Source organism: Nothobranchius furzeri, chromosome 3 (genome assembly GCF_043380555.1).
Source record: "Nothobranchius furzeri strain GRZ-AD chromosome 3, NfurGRZ-RIMD1, whole genome shotgun sequence".
NCBI lineage: Eukaryota > Metazoa > Chordata > Actinopteri > Cyprinodontiformes > Nothobranchiidae > Nothobranchius > Nothobranchius furzeri.
The window spans coordinates 4476947-4500683 of NC_091743.1; the positions used below are offsets into that span (position 1 = coordinate 4476947).

The following is a 23737-nucleotide window of genomic DNA, read 5'->3' on the forward strand; positions in this document are numbered from 1 at the left end:
CCACCAGCACTGGACAAATAGGCGGTACACCAGACCGCCCCCAACAGCCTTTTAGAAATGAGAAAAACTGGCCTCCACCTCTTTCAAGATTATAGGTAAGTGTTCTGTGATTCACAATAGAGTTCTTACATATTGCTCCTTTGACCTAAGCTGTGAGAAGTCTTAACTTTGACACTGATGGTGATCAAACTGAAGAACCAATAGGAAATAGGAAAGATCACCTTTAGACTCTGACAGTGTCTGGCGACGAAATGAACGGATGTTTTCTTTTTCTTTGTTGGCCAAGGATTCGGCACTCTGGACTGGGTAACCCGCTCTTTTCATGCTGGCCTTCAGAGCCTTCCTTAGTCGGATCTCTTCCAGGGTGCTAACTCCAAAATTCACCATATCGCCTGTAAAAAGACAACCACATACTTTGGTAACGCCACCAAAAAGAGAAGAACCACTGTGGCAGGATAAGGACTTGAAGAGCACGTAGGAGACACCGACCATGGCAGCACGTGTTCAACACTGGCTAGGGTCTGCTACACCTAACAGCGCCCCAGAGAGGGTCTGGCACATAACCACGGATTAGAGTTGTTTAGTGCTTTTCGAGGCACTCAAATGTCTGTGCGTTGTTCACACACTGCTGGTGATGGAGAACCACCACATAGTTGCTACTGCCCTGGGGCAGTCTGACATTTGGTCCCCGGAGCACCACCAGCACAGGAATGTTAAGGTGCTTTCACATCTGGACCTGCCTGAGTAGTGTATTCTGGGCTCACATCTGGGTAGCATATTTTTTATGGTGGAATGCTAAACCGCTCCAAGCCACTAGGTGGCAGCAGCGCTCAGACTAATCAACAGGCTGCCTGTTTAACCCAGCAGAAGAAGAGCTTACAAACACAAACAGCACAGAGGTGAGAGAGGAAACGGCAGAAAAAGGGAGAAAATAAGACAAAGCCCTTCTAACCGCTGGATTAACGTTGAATGAAAAGGGAAATAACAAAAGACGAATGAAGGAAGCGCTTTGTGGAGCTCATTTGTTAATAGATGTCCCTTCTCAGTGCAGCATAAAAAGACTAGAGCTGCACAGTCCCAGTAAAAACCAGCAGAGCTGTTGAATTTACAACAGACTCGTGTGGGTCTGTTCGGCGTAAAACAACAAGCACACCTGTAATGATATATTCGTGGTTGAACCAGAACCGTTTAAATGCCAAGTAAGTGAGCAGCTTCCTGCATTGGTTAGCTCAAAATAAACATGCCAGTCTTTCAGTGAGGAGCAGTGGCTGACCGGCAGGTGTGTGTTTACATGCATGATTTATCATCCTTCTGGATTAGGGTTGTCATGGTAACCGGTGTAGCGGTAAACCCCGGTAAAAAAGTTGACAATAATAATAACCATCTTGTTTTTTAAAACATATATTATCTCGGTGGGTTACCGTGGCTGCGGTGTAGGCGTGGTGACCCTTACCAGCCACCGTATCTGCTGCTGAAGTTGCCGGCGGCACATGTGCACTTTGTTGTTTACAACCAAAACATTCTTGAAGCTAAAGCTGAAATAATGGCCAAAGAAGGAGACGGCAGCGCTCAGGAGGACATTTATTATCCCTCAAAGAAGACAAAGTTGGAAGTACGGGCATCTTTTGGATTTTTGAAGAATACCGAGGGACAGCTGATAGCAGACGGCTATCCTGTTTGCAGCAGGTGCAGAAAAAGTGTCTGTGAAAGTAGGGATGCATCGATCAGGTTTTTTGCTGCCGATCACCGATACCGATATCAAAGAATGCTGATCACCGATACCGATCACGTGGATTGGCCAGAAAATTTCTACAACATTATAATGAGTGCTACAAACTACATAATCTGGGAATAAAGGAAATGTAACCTAATCTAAAATGGTCTGTATTAGGGTTGTCACGGTGTGAAAATTTAACCTCACGGTTATTGTGTCCAAAATTACCACGGTTTTCGGTATTATCGCGGTATTTTTTTTAAACGTGCTACATTTTCACACAATTAAATAAACCCTGTATGTCAGGAAATATTGTCCTCAGTTTGTGTCTAAATTTTGCCTAAAATGTGTTATTTTGTAATTATGTTGTTTATTTGTTTACATTTTTCCCTTTAGTCTTTAAAATACCAATATTTGCCCATAACTTCTTATTTTATGTCTGTTTAATGTCATAATTTTAAAAATATTAGATCAGATGATACTCAGTCCTCAAGTAGCCTTCTAATCAGATACTTTTTTACCCTTACTTGAGTAATAAACCCTATATCAGGAAAATATCGTCCTCGGTTTGTGTCCTTCCAGTGAGCTTTGCAGATGAGGGAAAATGTCATCAGGCAGTAATCGTTGTTAAATTCATAATTATTCTCGGAGAGAGACCAACTCTTATCTGCCCCTGGGAGCCCCGTAATGCATAGCGTCATTTCAACATGGCGGTGTCCGTGACACGGTTTATATGCAGGTAGCGGCGCTGCGGCTGCTTTATATAGCGACTCGTTGCATTCTCCATCAACATCACGCACTTTAGCTAAAACGCTAACGTTAGCTTGCCTTGCGTTGACTGTAGAGTTGTGGGTGACGGTCACGCAGATGTGTCATGAGATTTGAAGCGTTGCTGCCTTTCACAGACACTTTTTCTGCACGTGCTGCAAACTGGATAGCCGCCTTCTATCAACTGTCCCTCGACATTCTTCAAATATCCAAAACATGCCCGTACTTCCCACTTTGTCTTCTTTGAGGGATAATAAATGTCCTGAGCGCTGCCGTCTCCTCCTTTGGCCATTATTTCAGCTTTAGCTTCAAGAATGTTTTGGTTGTAAACAACAAAGTGCGCATGTGCCGCCGGCAACTTCAGCAGATGATACGGTGGCTGGTAAGGGTCACCGCGCCTACACCGCAGCCACGGCAATCCACTGAGATAATATAGTTTTTTTTTAAACAAGACGGTTATTATTATTGTCAACTTTTTTACCGGGGTTTACCGCTACACCGGTTACCGTGACGACCCTAATCAATGGTACTGGGAGACACCATATCGAACCAAACGGCAGTCTCATCCATGGGAATTATGTCCTTCTCTGAAATTCTTCGAGACGACAGTCTTGCTCACATAGTTGACACCGGTTACCGTGACAACCCTACTTGATCAGTCTGCTTTGATCTATTTTGAAAACTCTGATCAAAACCGATAGGGGCGCTATCGGTCGATTGAGATCAAATGCCGATCCATCAGTGCATCCCTATGTGAAAGGCAGCAACGCTTCAAATCTCATGACACATCTGCGTGACCATCACCCACAACTCTACAGTCAACGCAAGGCAAGCTAACGTTAGCGTTTCAGCTAAAATGCGTATCCGAGGATTTGGGTTGAGGGAGAATGCAACGAGTCGCTATATAAAGCAGCCGCAGCGCCGCTACCTGCATATAAACCGTGTCGCGGACACCGCCATGTTGAAATGACGCTATGCATTACGGGGCTCCCAGGGGCCGATAAGAGTTGGTCTCTCTCCGAGAATAATTATGAATTAACAATGATTACTGCCTGATGACATTTTCCCACATCTGCAAAGCTCACTGGAAGGACACAAACCGAGGACGATATTCTCCTGATATAGGGTTTATTACTCAAGTAAGGGTAAAAAAGTATCTGATTAGAAGGCTACTTGAGTACTGAGTATCATCTGATCTAATATTTTTAAATGATGACATCAGACAAAAAATAAGAAGTTATGGGCAAATATTGGTATTTTAAAGACTAAAGGGAAAAATGTAAACAAATAAACAACATAATTACAAAATAACACATTTTAGGCAAAATCTAGACACAAACTGAGGACAAAATTTCCTGACATACCGGGTTTATTTAAATGTGTGAAAATGTAGCACGTTTAAAAAAAATACAGCGATAATACCGAAAACCGTGGTAATTTTGGACACAATAACCGTGAGGTTAAATTTTCACACCGTGACAACCCTAGTCTGGATCCTCATTAGCACCACAGTCTGACCACTTATGAATGACCAACGGCTCCTAAACTCTTAAGATACTGATAAGTTCCCCCAAATCCTCAGACCTGTGGTAGACAACAAACACGCTCTCTAGCAGAACATGCTGTAAACACATGATTTGGCTTATTTCCAGGGCAATTGTGACCAAGCAGTCTGACCTGATTTAGGCATCTTCTTTGGTGAAGGGCCGAGTTTTCCATCATCTCCCTCTTCAGAAAATTGGTCTGAAGAAAACAAAACAAACCAAAAAGACCAAATCAAGATATATGTGACGTATCAAAATGACACACACACACACACACACACACACACACACACACACACACACAGCCAAGTCAAAAAAAGTAAATAAAGCCTCCTAGAGGATTATTACTCTCTTTCAGCTGCAACAACTTATTTAACCCTAACTGGTGCAGTGAGCTGCTTCTCATTTCATAAACAACCAGGTGGAACGGCACATCTGGTTCTGGAACAGATGTTAGTCTGTGTGAGAAGGGTCAGATCTTTGGCATCAAGCAGAGAAAACATGTAAGGAGATGCAGAAACAGGGTAAAGAACTCTCCAACGCATTATTAAAACTGGTCTGATGGGTCCAGATGGACCCTGTTCCAGAGTGATGGTGCATCAGGGTAAGAAGAGAGGCAGATGAAGTGATGCACCCATCATGCCTAGTGCCTACTGTACCAGCCTGTGGGGCAGTGCTATGATCTGGGCTTGCTGCAGGTGGTCAGGTCTAGGTTCAGCACCAGGATGGGCTCCAAGAATGAGGTCAGCTGACTACCTGAAAATCCTGATTGACCGGGTTATTCCATCTTCCCTGGTGGCACAGTCATGATCCAAGAAGACAATGCCAGGATTCATCGGGCTCAGATAGTGAAAGACTGGTCTAGGGAGCATGAGACATGATTTTCTCACACGGGTTGGCCACGACAGAGTCCAGACCTTAAGCCCATCTCTGGGATGAGCTGGAGAAGGCTTTGTGCAGCGGTCAGACTCACCATCATCAGTGCTGGATCTTGGTGACATTTGGATGCAATGCAATGCCACAGCTAATGTGTGTTCTAATCAAAGCTAAAGGCAGCCTCACAAAATATTAGTGTGTGCCCCTTTTGTTTGGTAGTGATGCTCATTTAGGCCAGGCAGTGTATATTGTAATACAGCCCTAATCTATAGACACCCCCCCCCCCACCCCCACCGCCACCGCCACCTCTCTCATGGACAGCACACGGCAGCGAAATGGTCTGCTCATAGTTTATTACGGTCAAGAATCTAAATTAATTTAAGTGACCGATACTATTTTAACTGTTTGGTACGTGACAGTAACCTGAACAACATTATGATGTTAGCACACAAGTTTAAGCTAGCTAGAGGGTCTTAAACTTTTAAAACTTGACTCTCTCTTCTGTTGTCTCTCAGTTAATACAAAGTGTTACATAATCCCTGCAATAAAAAGTTCCAATCTTCTGGTTAAAAGTACCCAACGATCCATAAGATTGATTTCATATTTTCTATGGCATCTCATGTCTCATGGTTCATTAAATAACATGTAAATTAACCCTTTACCGCACCATGTTTATATTGATAACTAAAATATTTAACCGATAATTTACCAGAATAAATCTTCCAGATGCTGGAGTAACTCGTTTTTGCTCTAATCCAAGACGGCACGGAGGTTCTACCAGTCCCAGGAGGATCTATTGTTTAAATACAGGAATCATAGACCATATCGTGTGTGTGTGTGTGTGTGTGTGTGTGTGTGTGTGTGTGTTTTCATGCTTTATAGAGGCTCAAAGCAGCATTCTAACAGCCATTACACAATAAAATCTAATATGTTAAAGACACATCTTAATATCCGTCACCATGGCAACACAAGTTGCAATAAAACACGCCAAACAAACTGCACTGAAATGAACATAGAAGTCTATAAAGAGCAAGTCACCCCCTACCAGAGTATTTTTACCTGAAGAGGGCGCAACACTGAAAGCTTTAGGCAGGTTATTGATTTATTATATATTTTATTGACTACAGGCATGCGTCTACAGCACGATTAGACACTCTTTCCACAGTTTAATGGAGGAACTGTGCTGTTTCTCTGTGGCGATATCAGAAGACCGCTTTCCTGGTCTTGTCACTTCTGGAACGCGAGCGTCCAACCAGTTCAGTTCAGCTGACCGTTCTACATGAAGAATGTGTTCGGATTGCTACCACATTACGCGGGTGCTTCAGCTAGATGAAAACCAGTTCATCTTCAGTGTTTTTAGTTTGTGAGTCCCAGGGCAACTGTGGCTACACAGACCCTCATCACCACCAGTCTATGATTAGATCAATGACTACTGTGTTGGGAAGCACAGTGTGTAGCACTCTAGAAGGAGTCGTTTGCCATTTTAAATAAAATAACAAAAGTGAGCTCACCATCTTCATCCTCATCATCGTCTGCTGGATTAATAACCACAGGTGGGTGTGTTGGGCTTGGTACTGGCTCCTGGGTTTCTGTCTTGATGATGCCTCTGAGCTGAGGGTTGGCTGTGTTGGGCAGAACAGGAGCAGGTGAAGGGGTCTGTTCCTCATTTTGGGATTCCTCCGTTTTGCTCTGACCTGGAAATTCACAATTCAACTTTGTGAATAAAACATCGTCTTGGAATAACTGCGGACAAAGTATTGCTTTGTTGAACTAACACACCTATCAAGCGTGGTTTCTCGTGAAAGAAAGCACAGTGTGGTTTCAGGCAGCCTGCTGGCTGAGTTTCCCAGTAACAGGGGATCTCCTTCCGGTTTTTCTGTGTGGAAAATGAGCAAAGCAGATCAAGCTTCTATAACTCTAACCCAACATATGAAGCACAGCAAAAACGAGTGGGACATTACCAGAGTGTTCTAAACTTGATCGATGAAAAACCTAAAATCATCGGACTGACCAAGGTGCTTTTCCTCTGAACTTTCAAAATGATTGCTATTCAAGGAACTTCTGAAATCTATCAAACATTTTTCCATATGGCACTTTTCATACAAATGAAGCAACTCAAGATGCTTTACAGATAAAAATGACCCCAGGAAACCTATATCCCATCCCCTTCCCACCCATATAAAAACGATTTAAAAAGCAGTCCATTTCCCAGGCACACACAAACACGGGTACACGCACACACACACACACACACTTGCAGGGGTGGACCTTTAAAGCGCCCGAGCGCCAATGGCGCTAAATTTTCTCGTCGGGCGGTAAATACTTGACGACTTACCGCCCGGGTGGCGCCCAAGCCTTATTTGTCATTTACACACCGGCTTTCACCTACATCATGGCCGCGCCCTGTAGGAAGCCGCCGTTTTCATTTCGCGCGCGTAAACCTGCGCGCCTCTAGCCACGTACTGCACTTGTACGATTCGTGCACGTACTGCACGATTCTAGTTATAGTCACGTGAACTATAAGTTCACTATTGAAGACGAAGTGGAACCACGCTAGAAACACACAAGCACGCAGGGAGATGCCACAGGGATGGGATTTCTTGGTGAAATCTCCGGCAAAACGCTTTAAAACTGGTGAGGAGGAGCGAGACAGTTCGAAACGGTATGAAGCAGAGAAGCGTGTGCGTAGGTGGAACGATTCTTGGCGGTTTAAAGAAGACGGGAGGCGCAGAGAATGGCCGTGTTTTAGTTGAGCAGCGGCTTGCCTGGAAAACAGACGAGAGCAGCAGGCGGAAGCAGCAGAGGCAGGGGCTGAAAGCCGGGTCGGACCTGGCCCGCAGCGGGGCTCAGCAGCCTCCAGAAGCTGAAGGCAGTGTGGGTTTAAGCCCCTGCGGGGTGGGAGTGGCTGAAAGCCGGCGTTTAAGTCGGAAAGATTTCCTACATGTGTAGCTCGGGGGTGACGATGGCTGAAGATATCGCGTTAGCGTTCACACTTGTTCAATTTTCAGTTTTAATTCTGGTGCCTGTTAGCAGCTGAAACACATCCTCACGTGCTTGTGGATACCATATATTGTATATGAAGACATGACTGTAATAAGTAAAGGTTATCAGCTGTAGCTTCAGTGTGCTCATAGGAAACGTAACAAAAGAACACAAACCACATTCCTCTTTATGGCCTATATAGTTGTCATCATCAACGTAACATGATTTACAGAATACATGTGACCAACTAACATTTCATGTTCTACCACCGGATGTTTGGATCAAAATGTGAACCAATCAGATCTTAGATCAGGTGAGAGCCAGGCGTTTCCCATCATCCTCTAGGTTTTGCAGCCGGTGGAGAGCAACTGCAGCGCCTTGCTCCAAAATCTGCGGCCGCCTTGACCTCACGAGGTTATCGTTGCCTACGTATGCATGACGTCAGAGCAAGTCGGCGTCAAGTCGGACACAAATCTAACCGGCATGCACCGCTCGCCGATCACCGCTGGTCTAATCTGCGCAGAACTGGCTCATCTCGAACACGGCCAATGGCTCGAGTACAGCAAAGCGGAGCTGGTGATGTACTGAGTTGTATGCCGGAAGTATGCGACGACAAAATCGAGTTGTTGAGGGAACAAACAAATTCAAACTTGAATACGTTATGTTTGTGAATGTGTACAAAATAAAGGTTTATTACATTTAAAACGGTTCAGTTGTTATTTTGACTCGTTTTGGCAGCTGACCAGCGGGGCCGGTAGATTCTTGGCGGGGCCGGTAAATATTCAGAGTTACCGGCCCGGCTGGCCGGTTGGTTTTGAAGTTAATGTCCACCCCTGACTTGTACGCATAGCACATGTCGCAACCTTTTACCGTCCAAACGAAATAATCCAAAACAAAAAAAGCCGTGGGTGGCAACAGGTGGGTTTAGGATTTGCACGCACTCCAGACGTCAGTTCTTCAAAAATATATTTAATTTATTTCTTGTAAATCAAAATCATCCAGCAATCCACAAAATCCAACTAATAAAGTAAAGTGGTCAAAAAATCATTAAAAACCCTCCCATCACCTCCGGCTGACATCTGACAAACAAAAACAAAAACCCACTGTTGGGTATTTTTATAATTGTACCTTTTTGAGGCCTAAAAGATGCCATTTTGTGTTATTAACACATCATGAATCTCTGTTTTTGCCAACTGTTGTTGTTCATGAAAGGTTGAGCAAGGATGTTGATTGTGGGTTTCCAACTGAAAACTGTACCTCTGTAACCTGAGAAGGCCCGCCTTCTCCCCATCCATTTGTGAATAAAGCCCCTGACGAACTAGGAGCACATTGGGAGTGACGTGGGGAAGCCTCGGAGGAGGTTTCTCTGTGTTAACTCTCCATGTTTTGGGGACTCAGGGTAAAATGTCTTCCTTGTTGTCATGTGTGTTTATTTCAGGTTCCAGGGTTATGGAGATTAAATATTACCTAACATTTAATTACCAAACATAATGGTGGAGGGTATGCAGAGCTGGTAAGAGCAGAAGGCTGAGGCTGGAGCAGAGTGGGGGCTGGTTGGTTGAGTCCAGCTTCTCACATGTTGATTCACCCACATGGACATTACATATAATCAGTTTTCTCTCTCTCTCCGGGTGTGTCGTCCTTTAAGGTAATATGGGATAAATCTAATTACCTATCACCCACCTTCTCCCAGGCTTGCTACTTATGTACCTAATTAATGGGAGGGTCCAAAAGTTTACAAAGTCATCACAAACCTACAAAAGTAATTAAATAAATACATAAATCATGTAAAGGTTTAGAAGGAAGTCAGAATTATATGTTTCTACTGTTAAACAACACGAATAAATAAAACTAATGGCTTTCAAACCCTCAATACATTTGGCCACAACAACATAAATCAACACTTGGCCGAGTTCAGGTGGATCAGGTAATAAACGACATGCCATCAGGGGAGCCGTCTGCCTCTACAGCAGCAGTTCCATGGCAGTAGCCGAAGCATTGACCCCGGGCACCCAGGAATGGAGGGCAGAAACCCCCACCATCCTGAAGCGCTCACAAGGAGCGCCCAGGCAGCTGCCACCGACCACTAGTTCTAGAAAACCAGTTCACACAGTTTGCACCTTGGAGATTTCATCACTGATTTTTATGGCTGCTGCCGTATATTGATCTGACCGTCGGAAGCTTTAAAGGTGTGGTTCACCCATGTAATTAGTACATTTGCAGTGGTCTCTAGTAGGAATGAATGCTTTGTAAGCTGTACTCAGGAAAAGTGGAAGCTGAGATGCGCCTGTTTCAGGAAGTACAAGTCTGCTGGAGGAAAACAGCTTCAGACGGCAGCTTTTGGAGTCTTATCTCCTGATATTTGGACATCTGGCCTCTGATGTGATAACAGCATCATGACTCTACCACTGACTTCATTTGCTCTGCAACACGGGTGTTGTGACCCAATTACTGAACTAGAAAACTTCAACAGCCTCGGCCAAATCTGATTATCATTATTATTATTATTATTATTATTATAATAATTATAACCTCCAATGCAGGTGACAAAAGTGCATCTAGGGCTGCTCGATTACGGCAAAAATGATAATCACGCTTATTTTGACTTAAAGGGACTTTACGGACTTTTGAATTTTTATGCTCGCGATTGCCCCCTCAGGCCAAAAGCGTAACGGCAGCTTCAATAGCAGGCTCGTGCAAGAGGCGCGCATGCTGTACGTGCACACTCAACAAAAATAACAGCTCAGACAGTCCCGTGTGTGTGTGCGTGTGTGTGTGTGTGTGCGTGTGTCCGTGTCCCGGAGGACAGAGGACTGGAGAACGCACGGCTAAATAATTAATTTGGTTCTGTACCTTTCTCTGCAGCACAGCCAACAAAGGTTTAAGATGGGTCAGTCCTCCTGCATGCTCAGATCATTCCCTTCCCTTGCTTGAAAAATTGTTCCAAAATGAAAGTTGAACCCACATCTTTTTTATCTGTGAATTCAATGCCGTTCGACGAGTCTAAAAAATCTGGGCATCTTACTGTAAAAAAATATACCATTAATGTAAAAAAGATACTCTAAATTAACTATATTCACACCCAGAATCGAACCCAGGTCTGCTGCTCGAGAGTCCGACGTCTTACTAGTGGGCCATTCCCATCTGTACTGGGTCGGCCCGGGCCGGGTAGCCCCAGTCGGCCCCAGCCTGGCCCGGTTGATTCCACACATCCTTGTCTTAAGCCCATGTGGGCTGATTCTACCCACCAATCAGAGGCTTGCTCTAATGGAAGGTGTGGATTTGCTGTCAGCAGTGGGTGTGTTGGCCCTGAAGCAGACCCCCTCGAGAAGAGGGCTGAGAATGAGCCTTGGTTGGCCCGGAAAAATACCAGGCCACCCAGATATGTAAACAACCTACGCTACCCGGCCCGAGCCGACCCGGTACAGATGGGAATGGCCCATAGGTGAGCTAAAGCGCCAGTGACAGCTCTTGTATCTGTAACATTTATATCCTTGATGACAGCTGAAACAACGTCGAACCAAAGAACGGTTCGGAGTGAAAATGGCTATTTTGTTGCTAATTTGCAGGAAATATCTAGAAGAAAGTTCTACAGTAAGTAGCTAAGGGTCCTCAGAAATGTAGCTAGCTTTGTCACTAGGCGCTCTCTCTGCTGCTAAAGCTACGGATAGCAAATGCTACGGGCGATGCCTGAGCGTGAACGCGCATGAAGCAGCCTGCTCGACCCGAGCATCTCTCTTTTTCTGTGATTTTACAGAAAAACAGGCAATCACAGTAAAAGTGCCAGGGCTCATTCTACAGGACCAGGGCATTGCAGGAGAATGTATGAAGAAGACATTTATTATTTCTATACATGTTTTGGCTGTCAAACTTCCATAATGCCCCTTTAAATTGAGAGCTTGACTATGTAAGACGATTTTTAATTAATGTAGATTCTATTTATTCGTTTATTAATTTATTTATTTGGTCATAAAATTGCACAATCACAACAAAAATAAATGAGGGTTTGGGCTGAGGTGTCACTCATTTAAGAGTACCCAATACAGACCCGAATACCCAACCAATATCTTGCAAATACTGACAGCAAGCGTTCTACAGTGCATTTATAACAAACGAACATAAAAGCATTCGTTTTAGTGAAGGTCACAGAATGTTGCATAATAATGATTTAGTCCTCCCAGCAGTGCTATAGGAGCATGGCATCGTGTCGCTTAGACAGATTAATTATTATTTCTATTTCTAAACTATTGATGTGCAGGTCCCATCATGCACACCCCACCCTCAACCAGGTCCAGTGTTTCCCCTACATAGGTGTTGCCGTGGCGGCCCACCACGGCTGAAATCCCAGCGCCATGCCTACAAGATCCCAATTTTTTTTTGCTCTGTCTCCCGAAGAAGCAGCGAGAACTACTCTGTTGCTGCTTGTGATCACAGCCGGCAGGCAGCCAGGAGGAGGCAGGGCAAGGTGAAGTTACCGCATGTTACTGAGTTCAAATTAGAAAGGTGGCAGTGGATATAAAGCTTTGTGGTTTACATGTTTCAACAGCATTAAGATAGATGAGTGTTGACCAAGCCCCCACAGTGCGGCTCTAAAATTGAGTCAAACCCGGAAGTACCAAAAATTGCAGTTCCACCCTCATCCACTGGGGGCTGGTGTCAGAAGCGAGCAAATCCTCATTGACTCCCATGTTAAAAACACCAATTTCACAGCAGAAATAAACATGTTTACAGCCTGGTACCAAAACATGTTTTTGTTTAAATGATCTAGTTTACACTCATGACAACTCTGAGGGGGGTGAATTTTTTTCTCACTCTTCTGTTTAAGTGTATTAAAAGCCTAAAATTCTGTATAATTAATGAGCATCAGACCCATGTGACCACAGAGCTAGCTCCGGGGAAAGGCCTTGGTAGAGCCTCGGCCTGGCTTGGAAACTGCGCCGGGATTTTGAGTCTCTGTGTGTGTGCATTCTTGTTTGGATATTATTTGTGCAATTGTTGGACAAAATGACTTGTTGTGGCATTAATTGCACTAATAGAGCGTCCAAGGAGTCTCCACTTAATTTTTTTCGGTAAGTAAAATTATATTTATGTATTTTAGGTCACTGCCGAGCTGAGCTTAGATTTTAACATGTACTGTTTAACCATGAAATTTAAATGTAATAGGGTAAAACCCAGTGCATTTAACATAATGCTGCACTTTAGAAAATGGGTTGAAATATAACATGTTGGAGGAGCTGGGTTCCGACTACCGGCTTGTGGAGCTCTCGGGAGACCGATGTTTTCCACCCGGAATGCCGACTGTTTCTCCCCGCAGCCCGGTCCATCTCTGTCTGATCGCGGCTCCTGTGTGCTGCGGCGGGCTGACGGCTGGTTCTCCCAGCAGCTCTGCATATCTGTCTGATCGCGGCTTCTCTGTGCTGTGCGGCTGCCGGTTTGTGGAGGTCTCCGAGACCTGGTCTTGGAGACCTCTGTGTTCCACCCGGTTTTACCCAGCGGTCAGCCCGGCGTATCTCTGACTCAGAAGCTCTAGTGTGGTGCATAGTTAACTCCGGTTGTAGCTAGGTTGCTACCTCCGTTAGCTTAGCTCCCACCTCCGCATTAGCTTTGGGTTAGCTTCAGGTTAGCTTGTAGCTAGTTCGACCGGGTGTCGTCAGTCGATCCCAGCCTTACAGCCCCACCCTCAGCTCCACCTCTCTTCCCTTTTATGGAATTGTCTGGGCTTGATGGAACCTGTGACACGGTCAAAATGGCGGTGGTGGCCACCTCCCATTTGGCCTCAAAAAAGTGATATTGGAGCCTATGGAAATTAATTGTCCAGTATATATGTCGATGGTGTTGACGATCTTGGCTACAGGGTTTCCCCAGTGCTCATTAGACTGGTGGCCCGCCAGGTTTTCCTCCCCCCGCCAGGCTAAGCGTCTCTTATTTATGTTAGGCTGACCATTCGTTCTCTTTCCCCCGGGCATGTCCACTTTTCACTCTCTGTGCGGGGGGATTTCCTATATTGATCAAAATGTCCAGTTTTTCATCCAGGAGCAGGGATCGAGTTATGGGGGCTAGATATCTTTCAGCGAAATATCCGGTTTCTGCCTATATTACAATATTTATGGACTCTCTGCATAGCGGGTTTCTGTTGAGTGGAGAGGACGCACAGCGCTGATCGTTGGTGTGCCTGCTGCGTCCGGCGCACGATACATTCTCAAGGTGGCGCAACAAAACATTATTACCGAACATCCTCTAATACAGACCCGGGCCTGTATTTTACTCAAGCTCATCAAGATCCAGGCCTTTATTGGAAGGAGGACCAGAATTAGAGGCAGGCCTCAATTTCTATTTGAGCAAAATGAACCACCAGCAGAATGAATAAAAACAGGGGGTGTCTATCTAAACCTAAAAAATACTAGGTTCATTTATTGAAAATGTACAGTTACTGTACGTGTCCCAAGCAGCGAGAACCCAGTCCACAAGCAGACAGTGAGATGGTGCTTTCAGGTTCCCTCCACTTGTGTATTGCTTGTTTGCGTCACCAGACATCCACTCTTCATAAGATGCATGCAGGCTCACTTAGAAAGTTTTTTTCCACATAACATCGGGGGCTTGTATGTACTTAGTGTAGCCTCCTGGGATCACTGCAGTGATGATGTTGTAGGGCTTCAGTTCCTGCTTGGTGGAGGCGCTGATGTGACAGCGTTACGCATCCCACACTGCAGGTGTGGGTGGAAACTGAATTTTACCACCACTGTTCTGAGCCAGGCTGAGGTCAAGTTGTCATTCATCCAGCTGTTGGCAGATGTGGCAATGACTGCTCTGGCGATCTCTTGCTGCATTGCTTTCACTTCATGGACGGCCCCACGGAAAACAATAAAAGGCTTCAGTTTAGAGCCATCAGCCTTAGCAGCTAGAACAGCAGTGAGATGGCTTTTCTCATGGCCGGTTGTTTTGAGCGGGACACTTTTTGTCCCTCTTACATCAATGGTAGGGTTGTCACGGTGTGAAAATTTAACCTCACGGTTATTGTGACCAAAATTATCACGGTTTTCGGTATTATCGCGGTATTTTTTTTAAACATGTTAAATTTTCAGGAAACTAAATAAACCCTGTTTATCAGGAAAATATTGTCCTCAGTTTGTGTCTAAATTTTGCCTACAATTTGTTATTTTGTAGTTATGTTGTTTATTTGCTTACATATTAGTTTTTAAAATACCAATATTTGCCCATAACTTCTTATTTTTTGTCTGTTTGATGTCGTCATTTAAAAATATTAGATCAGGTGATACTAAGTACTCAAGTAGCTTTCTAATCAGATACTTTTTTACCCAGTAATCCACCGAGATAATATAGTTGTTTTTAAAAACAAGACGGTTATTATTATTGTCAACTTTTTTTTACCGGGGTTTACCGCTACACCGGTTACCGTGACAACCCTAATCAATGGTACTGGGAGACACCATATCGAACCAAACAGCAGTCTCATCCATGGCAATTATGTCCTTCTCTGAAATTCTTTTCGACACGACAGTCTTGCTCACATAGTCGACGAATGAGACATGTTTCTGTGTGAGAAGATCGGGGTCCTTCTGCACCATTGTGGTGCGACATCGCAATGCAAAGCCATTTCGGTTCAAAATCTTTTGCAGCCAACCCCTGCTTGCCAGCAATCGCGCACCTGCATCACTCAAGGTTGGATATATTTCCAAAGCCTTGTTTCGGATCATTTTTCTCAACACTCGTTTATAATTTGCCCTCATTAAATGGATCCAATTACAAAGCTCCGTGTCCAATTCTTCGCTAACCTTTTTTCTCCCTCCTCCTGGGAGCCTCGCTTGCTTCTGGCTAGCTGCGGCTAGATTTTCTGCTTTTTCCAGTATCTGATTCTTCCTGGGTCGATGTTAAAACGTTTAGCAGCTTGTTCCCCAGAGTGTTCTGCAGCATATATCAGCACGTTCTCTTTGAACTTGATATCAAATTTTCGCCTCCTCTTCAGCTCCGCACCTGCCATGGTTAAAGTTACCCTCGCGGTCTATCACTGGCAAATCAAAAGTGAGATGAATGAAACAACCGCCCCCCTGTGGTACTTGCCTGGTACCACATTCCACCTAGCCACAATAAAAAAAATGGCAATTATTCACCTCCGCTGACTGAAGACACTGGCCAAAATGTGATACACGGCTGTTAAAGGCCCAATGTGTGATATTTCATCTTACAAGTTATCAAATTTCTTGTATCACATTCTCAAATTTGTTTTTTTAAAATGATAATTCAAACAAGCATTTATTCTAAGCATTATTATTAGCTTTATATTTTAATATTTTAGACAAAAGAAGCAGACCGGTGCTCCATATGGCATGCGCCATCTTAAAATACAGTGACCTTTTAGGGACATACAACATATTAAGCTTCGCATTTGATGTTTGCGTTTTTAAATGATGTAACCTCAAAGAAACAGCAGGGGGCAGAAGTGCGCCTTGTAAGCATGCAGTCTGACAAAGTAACTAAGAAGAAGAAGAAACTAGCCACACCGTACTTCTAGCGATGGAGGATCACACATATTCTACAAGCAAACTTGAGAAACGAGATAGTTTGAAAGCGCTTGAAAGCGCCGATCTTCTAGACTTTATTGCAGCTCTGCCTCTTCCTCTTGTGCGTGGGACGTTGCGGCTGGTTTGAGCAAATTCGGCTCCTTCATCTTGAGATGCTTGCCCTGCTTCTGTCGCATGTCTAACACCTCTGCCTCTCTGTGCACTGGCACACGTCTGTCCTCTCCCTCTTCCTCTCCCTCGTCCTCGCCCTCTTCCTCTCCCTCGTCCTCTGTCTGTCTCCACTGATGAACCATCGGATGATATCTGACTCTGTTTACGGAGAGAAAACAATTACAGACTACACTACCTTGTATATTTCCAAAATGGCAAATAGAAATATAACATTTCTCAAATAAAATGAACAAAATATTGTCATTTTTTGTAGTCAGAAGTCATCACTAACTAGCTGCCGTTTGCTATTAGCAAACATAACTGACATAAAAAAGTTTTTCTTATTCAAAACCTATTTAGATTAAATTAATAAAATAAGTTAGATGAAAACAACTAACCTGTTCGCTGACTTGAAAGCTGGAATTAAATGATGACATGCTGCCGTTTACAGCAACACGATTTTGTATTGTATTTGTTATATTTGTTAATAAAGTTTTAAATAATGATTAAAAAAAAACCTTTTTGATCCTCGGGGGCTCCAATAGCTGCAATACCGACTCTAAACTGCGTGGTGCTAAAGAGTCGGATCTTTTTACTATGATTTCTGTGAATTTCACACACGGGGCCTTTAAGTTGAATACAGGCCAATATTAGAGGATTTACGATATTAACACATGATCGTTCATATCTGTTTATATTCTCTGGTATTCCATTTTTAATGGTTCCTGACGCACTCCGCTATTCGTGTGCTGCGGTGATGTCACCTCACTGACGCAGCATCGAAACGCACTCTCCGCTTTGCGGTCAGGAGATCCCGTTGATCTGCTCAAAAGTAACTGATGAGGTGAAAAAGTAAGAATCCAGGCAGCAGTTTTTCTGGAGAGTTTAGAGGAGATGCAGGAAGATGAGAGACAGACCGGACAGGAAATAGTTAAATAAAAACAAGAAAACAAAAAGTGTTTGAAAGTAAAATGTAGGTAGATTTATCTCCACTATACGTTTTTACCTGTATGACGTAATAAGTTATAAACATGTAATATTTACACATCTGATACAGTTCAGATCACCTTCAAAACTCAAGTCCCACACCCAGGGCTGTTTCAAGGAATTTTGGGGCCAAGGCAAAACGGAACACCCAACCAACACCCCCCCCAGATTTTCAAGATGCCAAGAAAAATTAAATGCCAAAGCATTCAGTGGACCAGTTTGTTACGTGCACACCTCAGCAAGCTAACGTCCTGACCGAGGCCATTGTGAGCAGGTTGGTCACGAGACTCCTGTCCATAGTCGTTGATCAAGGTTTCAGAGAGATGATCAAGTAGCTCAACCCAGGTTACCACGACTGCTACCTTCCAGGATGATCCCACTTCACCACCATGATGGGAAAGAAATGTTAAGCAACCTTTAAGGTCGTTTTAAACTTCTTTTAATAGTGTTCAAGCCAATAAATGGGTTGGCCCCTGCCTATGTGTCAGAGGTTTTGCAGCCACGCGTTCCTCTCGGTTCCCAGAGCTTGGCTGAAGAAAGAAGGGGATAGGACGTTCTCGGTAGCGGGTCCGACACTATGGAATGCCCTTCCCTGAAGTGTTAGGCTCTACTCATCAGTAGAGGGCTTTAAAATGAGGTTAAAGAGCAACTTTTATGATCTGGCTTTTCTGTGGGTTAGCTGTTGCTGATTATTTTACATGCTTTTATTCTGTTATGTTTATATTGTTGGTTTTTAAATGTACCTGCTGGTTTTATCTGTTTTATTTTAATTATACAGCACTGTGGTGCCTATAAGGTGCTTTATAAATGCAGTAATCCCTCGTTTATCGCGGTAGATGCGTTCCAGACCTGGCCGCGATAGGTGAAAATCCGCGAAGTAGGGACTCCCAGCATGCCCCTCACGGGGATTCCCTCCACGTCGCACCTACGTCACAAACCGCGGCTATAAACGGAAGTCGCCTTTCCAGCTCACCACTCAGTCATCGTTTCTTCAGATTCATGATCAGAGTTTCCAACCTACCGATCCATCCCACGAACTATCAGCTCGTAGTAAGTTATCTTACTTACTTCTGGAAAGCCCGGCATTTCCGTGTCACTTCGTTGACGCTCGAAAGCTCGGGGGTTTCCTAGATTAATCGTGAGCCGGCGTTTCACCGACGCCATCACTTCCGCGTCTGTGAAACCACGCTCCCTATTGAATTATCGTATGATCACATTCTCTTTTTGTGGGTAAAACTCAAGAAAAAATTTTTTTTACTTGGTTGTTTTTAGTTTTATTACAAAAAGTGCATTTTATGATGAAATTGATGAAAAAAAAACAAGAATTTCTTGATATTTCGCATAGAAAAATACCGCGAATCTGTGAAAAATACCGCGAATCTGCGAATTCCCCCTGAAAAATGCTCCAAAGAAAAAATCCGCGAAGCAGCGAATCCGTGATGAACGCACCGCGAAGTAGCGAGGGATTACTGTATACAGTAAGTTGAGTTGATTTCAAGGTGTGTGTGTGTGTGTGTGTGTGTGTGTGTGTGTGTGTGTGTGTGTGTGTGTGTGTGAGTGAGTGAGTGAGTGAGTGAGTGAGTGAGTGAGTGAGTGAGTGAGCGAGAGAGAGAACATAATTTTTAAAAACCCGACCGGAGGCAGTGACCGACGCATGCACGAGCCGTTTTCAGCTCTGTCTTGTCAAAAGCACCACGTATCTTACGAAAAAGTAACTTTAAATATTGAACTGAAAAAGAGGCGAGCTGAAGAAAACGTAGGGAGTACTGAAGAAACGTGAGCAACAGTGAAGCAAGTACAGAGATTTGTTACTGTGTGTGTGTGTGTGCATGGTTGCCTGGGCCGAGCTGACTGAGCTCCCGGCTGCAGAGTTTTGTGTGTAGGGAGGGGTGGGCACTCTATGTGACTGGCCAATCACAGAGCGTGAAGTCAGTTACCAATGAGGATTTTCCTTCAGCACAATTACAGATATTTACGAGTTTTACTCGTTTCATCGTATCCGTCAAATATGCTTTATCCGTACGCTCATCCCTAGCTGTAACCACCCTGCCCTGCCTCCTCCTCCTTGCTGCCTGCCGGCTGTGATCACAAGCAACAACACAGTAGTTCCAGCTGCTTCTTCAGGAAACGGCGCAAAAAAAAAAACATCAACAAAACTTGGGATCTTGTAGGCGTGGCGGTGGGATTTCAGCCGTGGCGGCCCGCCACGACTACGCCTATGAAAGGGAAACCCTGAACGTAATCGATGAGATGACAGAACACCCATTTCCATTTTGTTTTGCGTACAGGTTTTTTTTTCATTAGATGTTAAAGTTTATCTGGAGATTGCTGCTTGACTAGCCCCAAGAGGCTTTTTAGCCATTATCCATCAGATTTGTGAACATGGACTACGTTTACATGCAGCCAATATCCGGGTTATGATCGGGTTAAGGTCGGGATTCGGGTTTCTGAGTTGATCAGAATAACCCGTTAACAAGCATAAATAGAAAGAGTTACCTCTAACTTGCATAACCCGATGTAAATACGGACGTTGGGGTAGCGTCAGGACGTGTGGACTACGTCCAGACGCAATATGCGACATTTCCGGCTCTTCTAGTTCCGGTATCCGTGAAAACAACAACATGTTTCCCAGTTCGGAAGAGATAGCGACCGCGTTTGTTTGCGCTTTAGTTTCCTCGTCACTCAAAGTGTGGTGCTGTGCCACAACTCGCCATTTTGCCCCCAACTTGTTGTTTACTTCCGGTGTTCTGGCGCGTACAAGACGTCTCGCTACTCAAAAGACCAAGATTCCTTGCGAACAGAGCATGCGCAGAACACACGCTTTGATGGGGATATCCCGGTATGCGTTTACACGACCAAACATTCAGGTTAGAAAAGGGTTACCCCAGGTGTAGGAACCGGGTTTTTGCATATCCGGGTTTTTGGCGGTGTTTACAAGGACTTGCGGAACCGGGTTATTGTGAATATTCGGGTTTTAAAAGGGTTACTGGCTGCATGTAAACGCACCCATGGATTTTTATTTATCATGTATTGTTTTTATTGTGAAACTAAAAACCAATAGCAGCCAAATAGTTCATTAAAGTACTTAAAGAGGAACAACACTCTGGAAGTGCGGCATTAACTGGATGAACATCCCACCCCTTCCAAGTTCACACCAGAACACGATGAACCCTTCTGTCCAAAACACAACTCGAGGGTAAAACATAAGAGAAAGGTGTACAACAACCCATCATGTAAAATGGAGCTCACAGTGATCTTCATGTGGCGAAACTTGCAGCCTTCGTGGAAGCAGTGTCCTTCCTGCCAGAGGGTACACATGATCTCGTTAGCTCTAGCAGCCTCACAGTGTCTGAACGGGCAGCTGTCACCCTGAATGGCAGAAGAGGCAACATAAATTAATGCTCTTTCTTTTGATCACAACCAAATAAAAGCAGCCTAATGGATTTGAAACCACTTACTCTTGTGCAGGTAGAATAGTAATAGAAGAAGCAATCATCTCCATAGTTGGCCATAGTGGTAAATGACAGCAACCAGCTGGTAGACTTCCTGATGACACAAAAATACACACACACACACACACACCATTATTCATGTTTAACCTGAACGCTCGTACCAGTTCATGTAGAGCAGGAACCTTCATTCTACCAATATTTAGCTTTAACATTTCTACAGGAAGTAAAATATTTCAATCATTAATCACACCAACACAGAATGAAGCTTTAAACCCGGGTTGTGCCCACTCAAAGCCGCTACAGGTAGTTAGGGCTCAGACGTAGGGTTGAGCATCGAGCGGAACCGGTTCCAACCATTAGTTTTTCCCGGAATCGTTTTAAAGTTTTTTTTATTCCTAGTTTTGATTCCTAGAATGCTGACGGAGAAATCCGTGGCCGATCGTGAAAAATAAACATGAGCTGCAAATTGCGATCAACGCTTTCAGAGCTGATTAACGATATTAAAAAAGTGGTTTGATATAAATAATCATTGAATCTAGATAAAACCAGATTTATGTTATTTGGTAACCAAAAGAAAAACATCAAAATGGAAATTTGTGTGGATAATGGCTGTGTCTCAATTCAGGGTCTGCATCCTACGTTGGCCGGATTCGTCGGCCGGTTACGTCACAGCGCCGCGACTAGGCCTGTCCCAATTCGAAGACTCCTTCAAATGCGGTCGACGAATCCGGCCTTTTTTTCACCTGAATGAAGGATGGGTCCGATGTATCCTTCAATAGGTAGCATTTCCCAAGATGCCTTGCGGGCCGGCTGGCAGAAAAAATTTTAAAAACAATGGCGGACAGTGAAGTGGGAGCTGTTGGAGAGGATTGCGCATATACAGTGGGGCAAAAAAGTATTTAGTCAGCCACCGACTGTGCAAGTTCTCCCACTTAAAATGATGACAGAGATCAGTAATTTACATCATAGGTACACTTCAACTGTGAGAGACAGAATGTGAAAAGAAATCCATGAATTCACATGGCAGGATTTTTAAAGAATTTATTTGTAAATCAGGGTGGAAAATAAGTATTTGGTCACTTCAAACAAGGAAAATCTCTGGCTCTTACAGACCTGTAACGTCTTCTTTAACAAGCTTTTCTGTCCTCCACTCATTACCTGTATTAATGGCACCTGTTTGAACTCATTATCTGTATAAAAGACACCTGTCCACAGCCTCAAACAGTCAGACTCCAAACTCCACCATGGCCAAGACCAAAGAGCTTTCGAAGGACACCAGAAAAAGAATTGTAGACCTGCACCAGACTGAGAAGAGTGAATCTACAATAGGCAAGCAGCTTGGTGTGAAAAAAATCAACTGTGGGAGCAATTATCAGAAAATGGAAGACATACAAGACCACTGATAATCTCCCTCGATCTGGGGCTCCACGCAAGATCTCATCCCGTGGGGTCAAAATGATCATGAGAACGGTGAGCAAGAATCCCAGAACCACACGGGGGGACCTGGTGAATGACCTGCAGAGAGCTGGGACCACAGTAACAAAGGTCACCATCAGTAACACACTACAACGGCAGGGACTCAAATCCTGCAGTGCCAGACGTGTTCCGCTGCTGAAGCCAGTGCATGTCCAGGCCCGTCTGAAGTTTGCCAGAGAGCACATGGATGATACAGCAGAGGATTGGGAGAATATCATGTGGTCAGATGAAACCAAAGTAGAACTTTTTGGAATAAACTCAACTCGTCGTGTTTGGAGGAAGAAGAATACTGAGTTGCATCCCAAGAACACCATACCTACTGTGAAGCATGGGGGTGGGAACATCATGCTTTGGGACTGTTTTTCTGCTAAGGGGACAGGACGACTGATCTGTGTTAAGGACAGAATGAATGGGGCCATGTATCGTGAGATTCTGAGCCAAAACCTCCTTCCATCAGTGAGAGCTTTGAAGATGAAACGTGGCTGGATCTTCCAACATGACAATGATCCCAAACACACCGCCCGGGCAACAAAGGAGTGGCTCCGTAAGAAGCATTTGAAAGTCCTGGAGTGGCCTAGCCAGTCTCCAGACCTCAACCCCATAGAAAATCTGTGGAGGGAGTTGAAAGTCCGTGTTGCTCGGCGACAGCCCCAAAACATCACTGCTCTCGAGAAGATCTGCATGGAGGAATGGGTCAAAAAACCAGCTACTGTGTGTGCAAACCTGGTAAAGACCTATAGAAATCGTTTGACCTCTGTTATTGCCAACAAAGATTATGTTACAAAGTATTCAGTAGAATTTTTGTTATTGACCAAATACTTATTTTCCACCCTGATTTACAAATAAATTCTTTAAAAATCCTGCCATGTGAATTCATGGATTTGTTTTTTCAAATTCTGTCTCTCACAGTTGAAGTGTACCTATGATGTAAATTACTGACCTCTGTCATCATTTTAAGTGGGAGAACTTGCACAGTCGGTGGCTGACTAAATACTTTTTTGCCCCACTGTAAATGTCAGTATAAACTTAAACTGTTAGGTTAAGGACTTTTTGTGATACATGAACGTTATTTTAGTTAGAAATGTTACAGTAAAAGTGCTTGTATTGCGGTCTCGGCTCGTATGTTCGGCCGCTCGGTGTCGTACTTCTCCCGCTACGTTTTCTCCGATTTTAACAGAAGTTTGTATTTTAGGGACAAAAGAGATAACCAGGGAATTTATTAAGCTTAGGGCGGAGATGGACCACATG

At 44.1% G+C, this 23737-nt stretch overlaps 1 protein-coding gene across 1 annotated transcript in view; it reads right to left on the reverse strand.

The window, feature by feature from the left end:
- The window catches only part of zc3h11a (zinc finger CCCH-type containing 11A), an 84096-nt gene that overhangs the window by 48853 nt on the left and 11506 nt on the right, over positions 1-23737 (reverse strand). Inside the window, exons 3-8 of the mRNA XM_070549107.1 lie at positions 21020-21107; positions 20811-20930; positions 6682-6778; positions 6414-6596; positions 4160-4225; positions 222-392 (exon numbers count right to left, since the gene is read on the reverse strand). Of these exons, the coding sequence (XP_070405208.1) occupies positions 222-392; positions 4160-4225; positions 6414-6596; positions 6682-6778; positions 20811-20930; positions 21020-21073 (691 nt within the window). The 5' untranslated portion in view covers positions 21074-21107. The remainder of the gene's footprint in view (positions 1-221; positions 393-4159; positions 4226-6413; positions 6597-6681; positions 6779-20810; positions 20931-21019; positions 21108-23737) is intronic.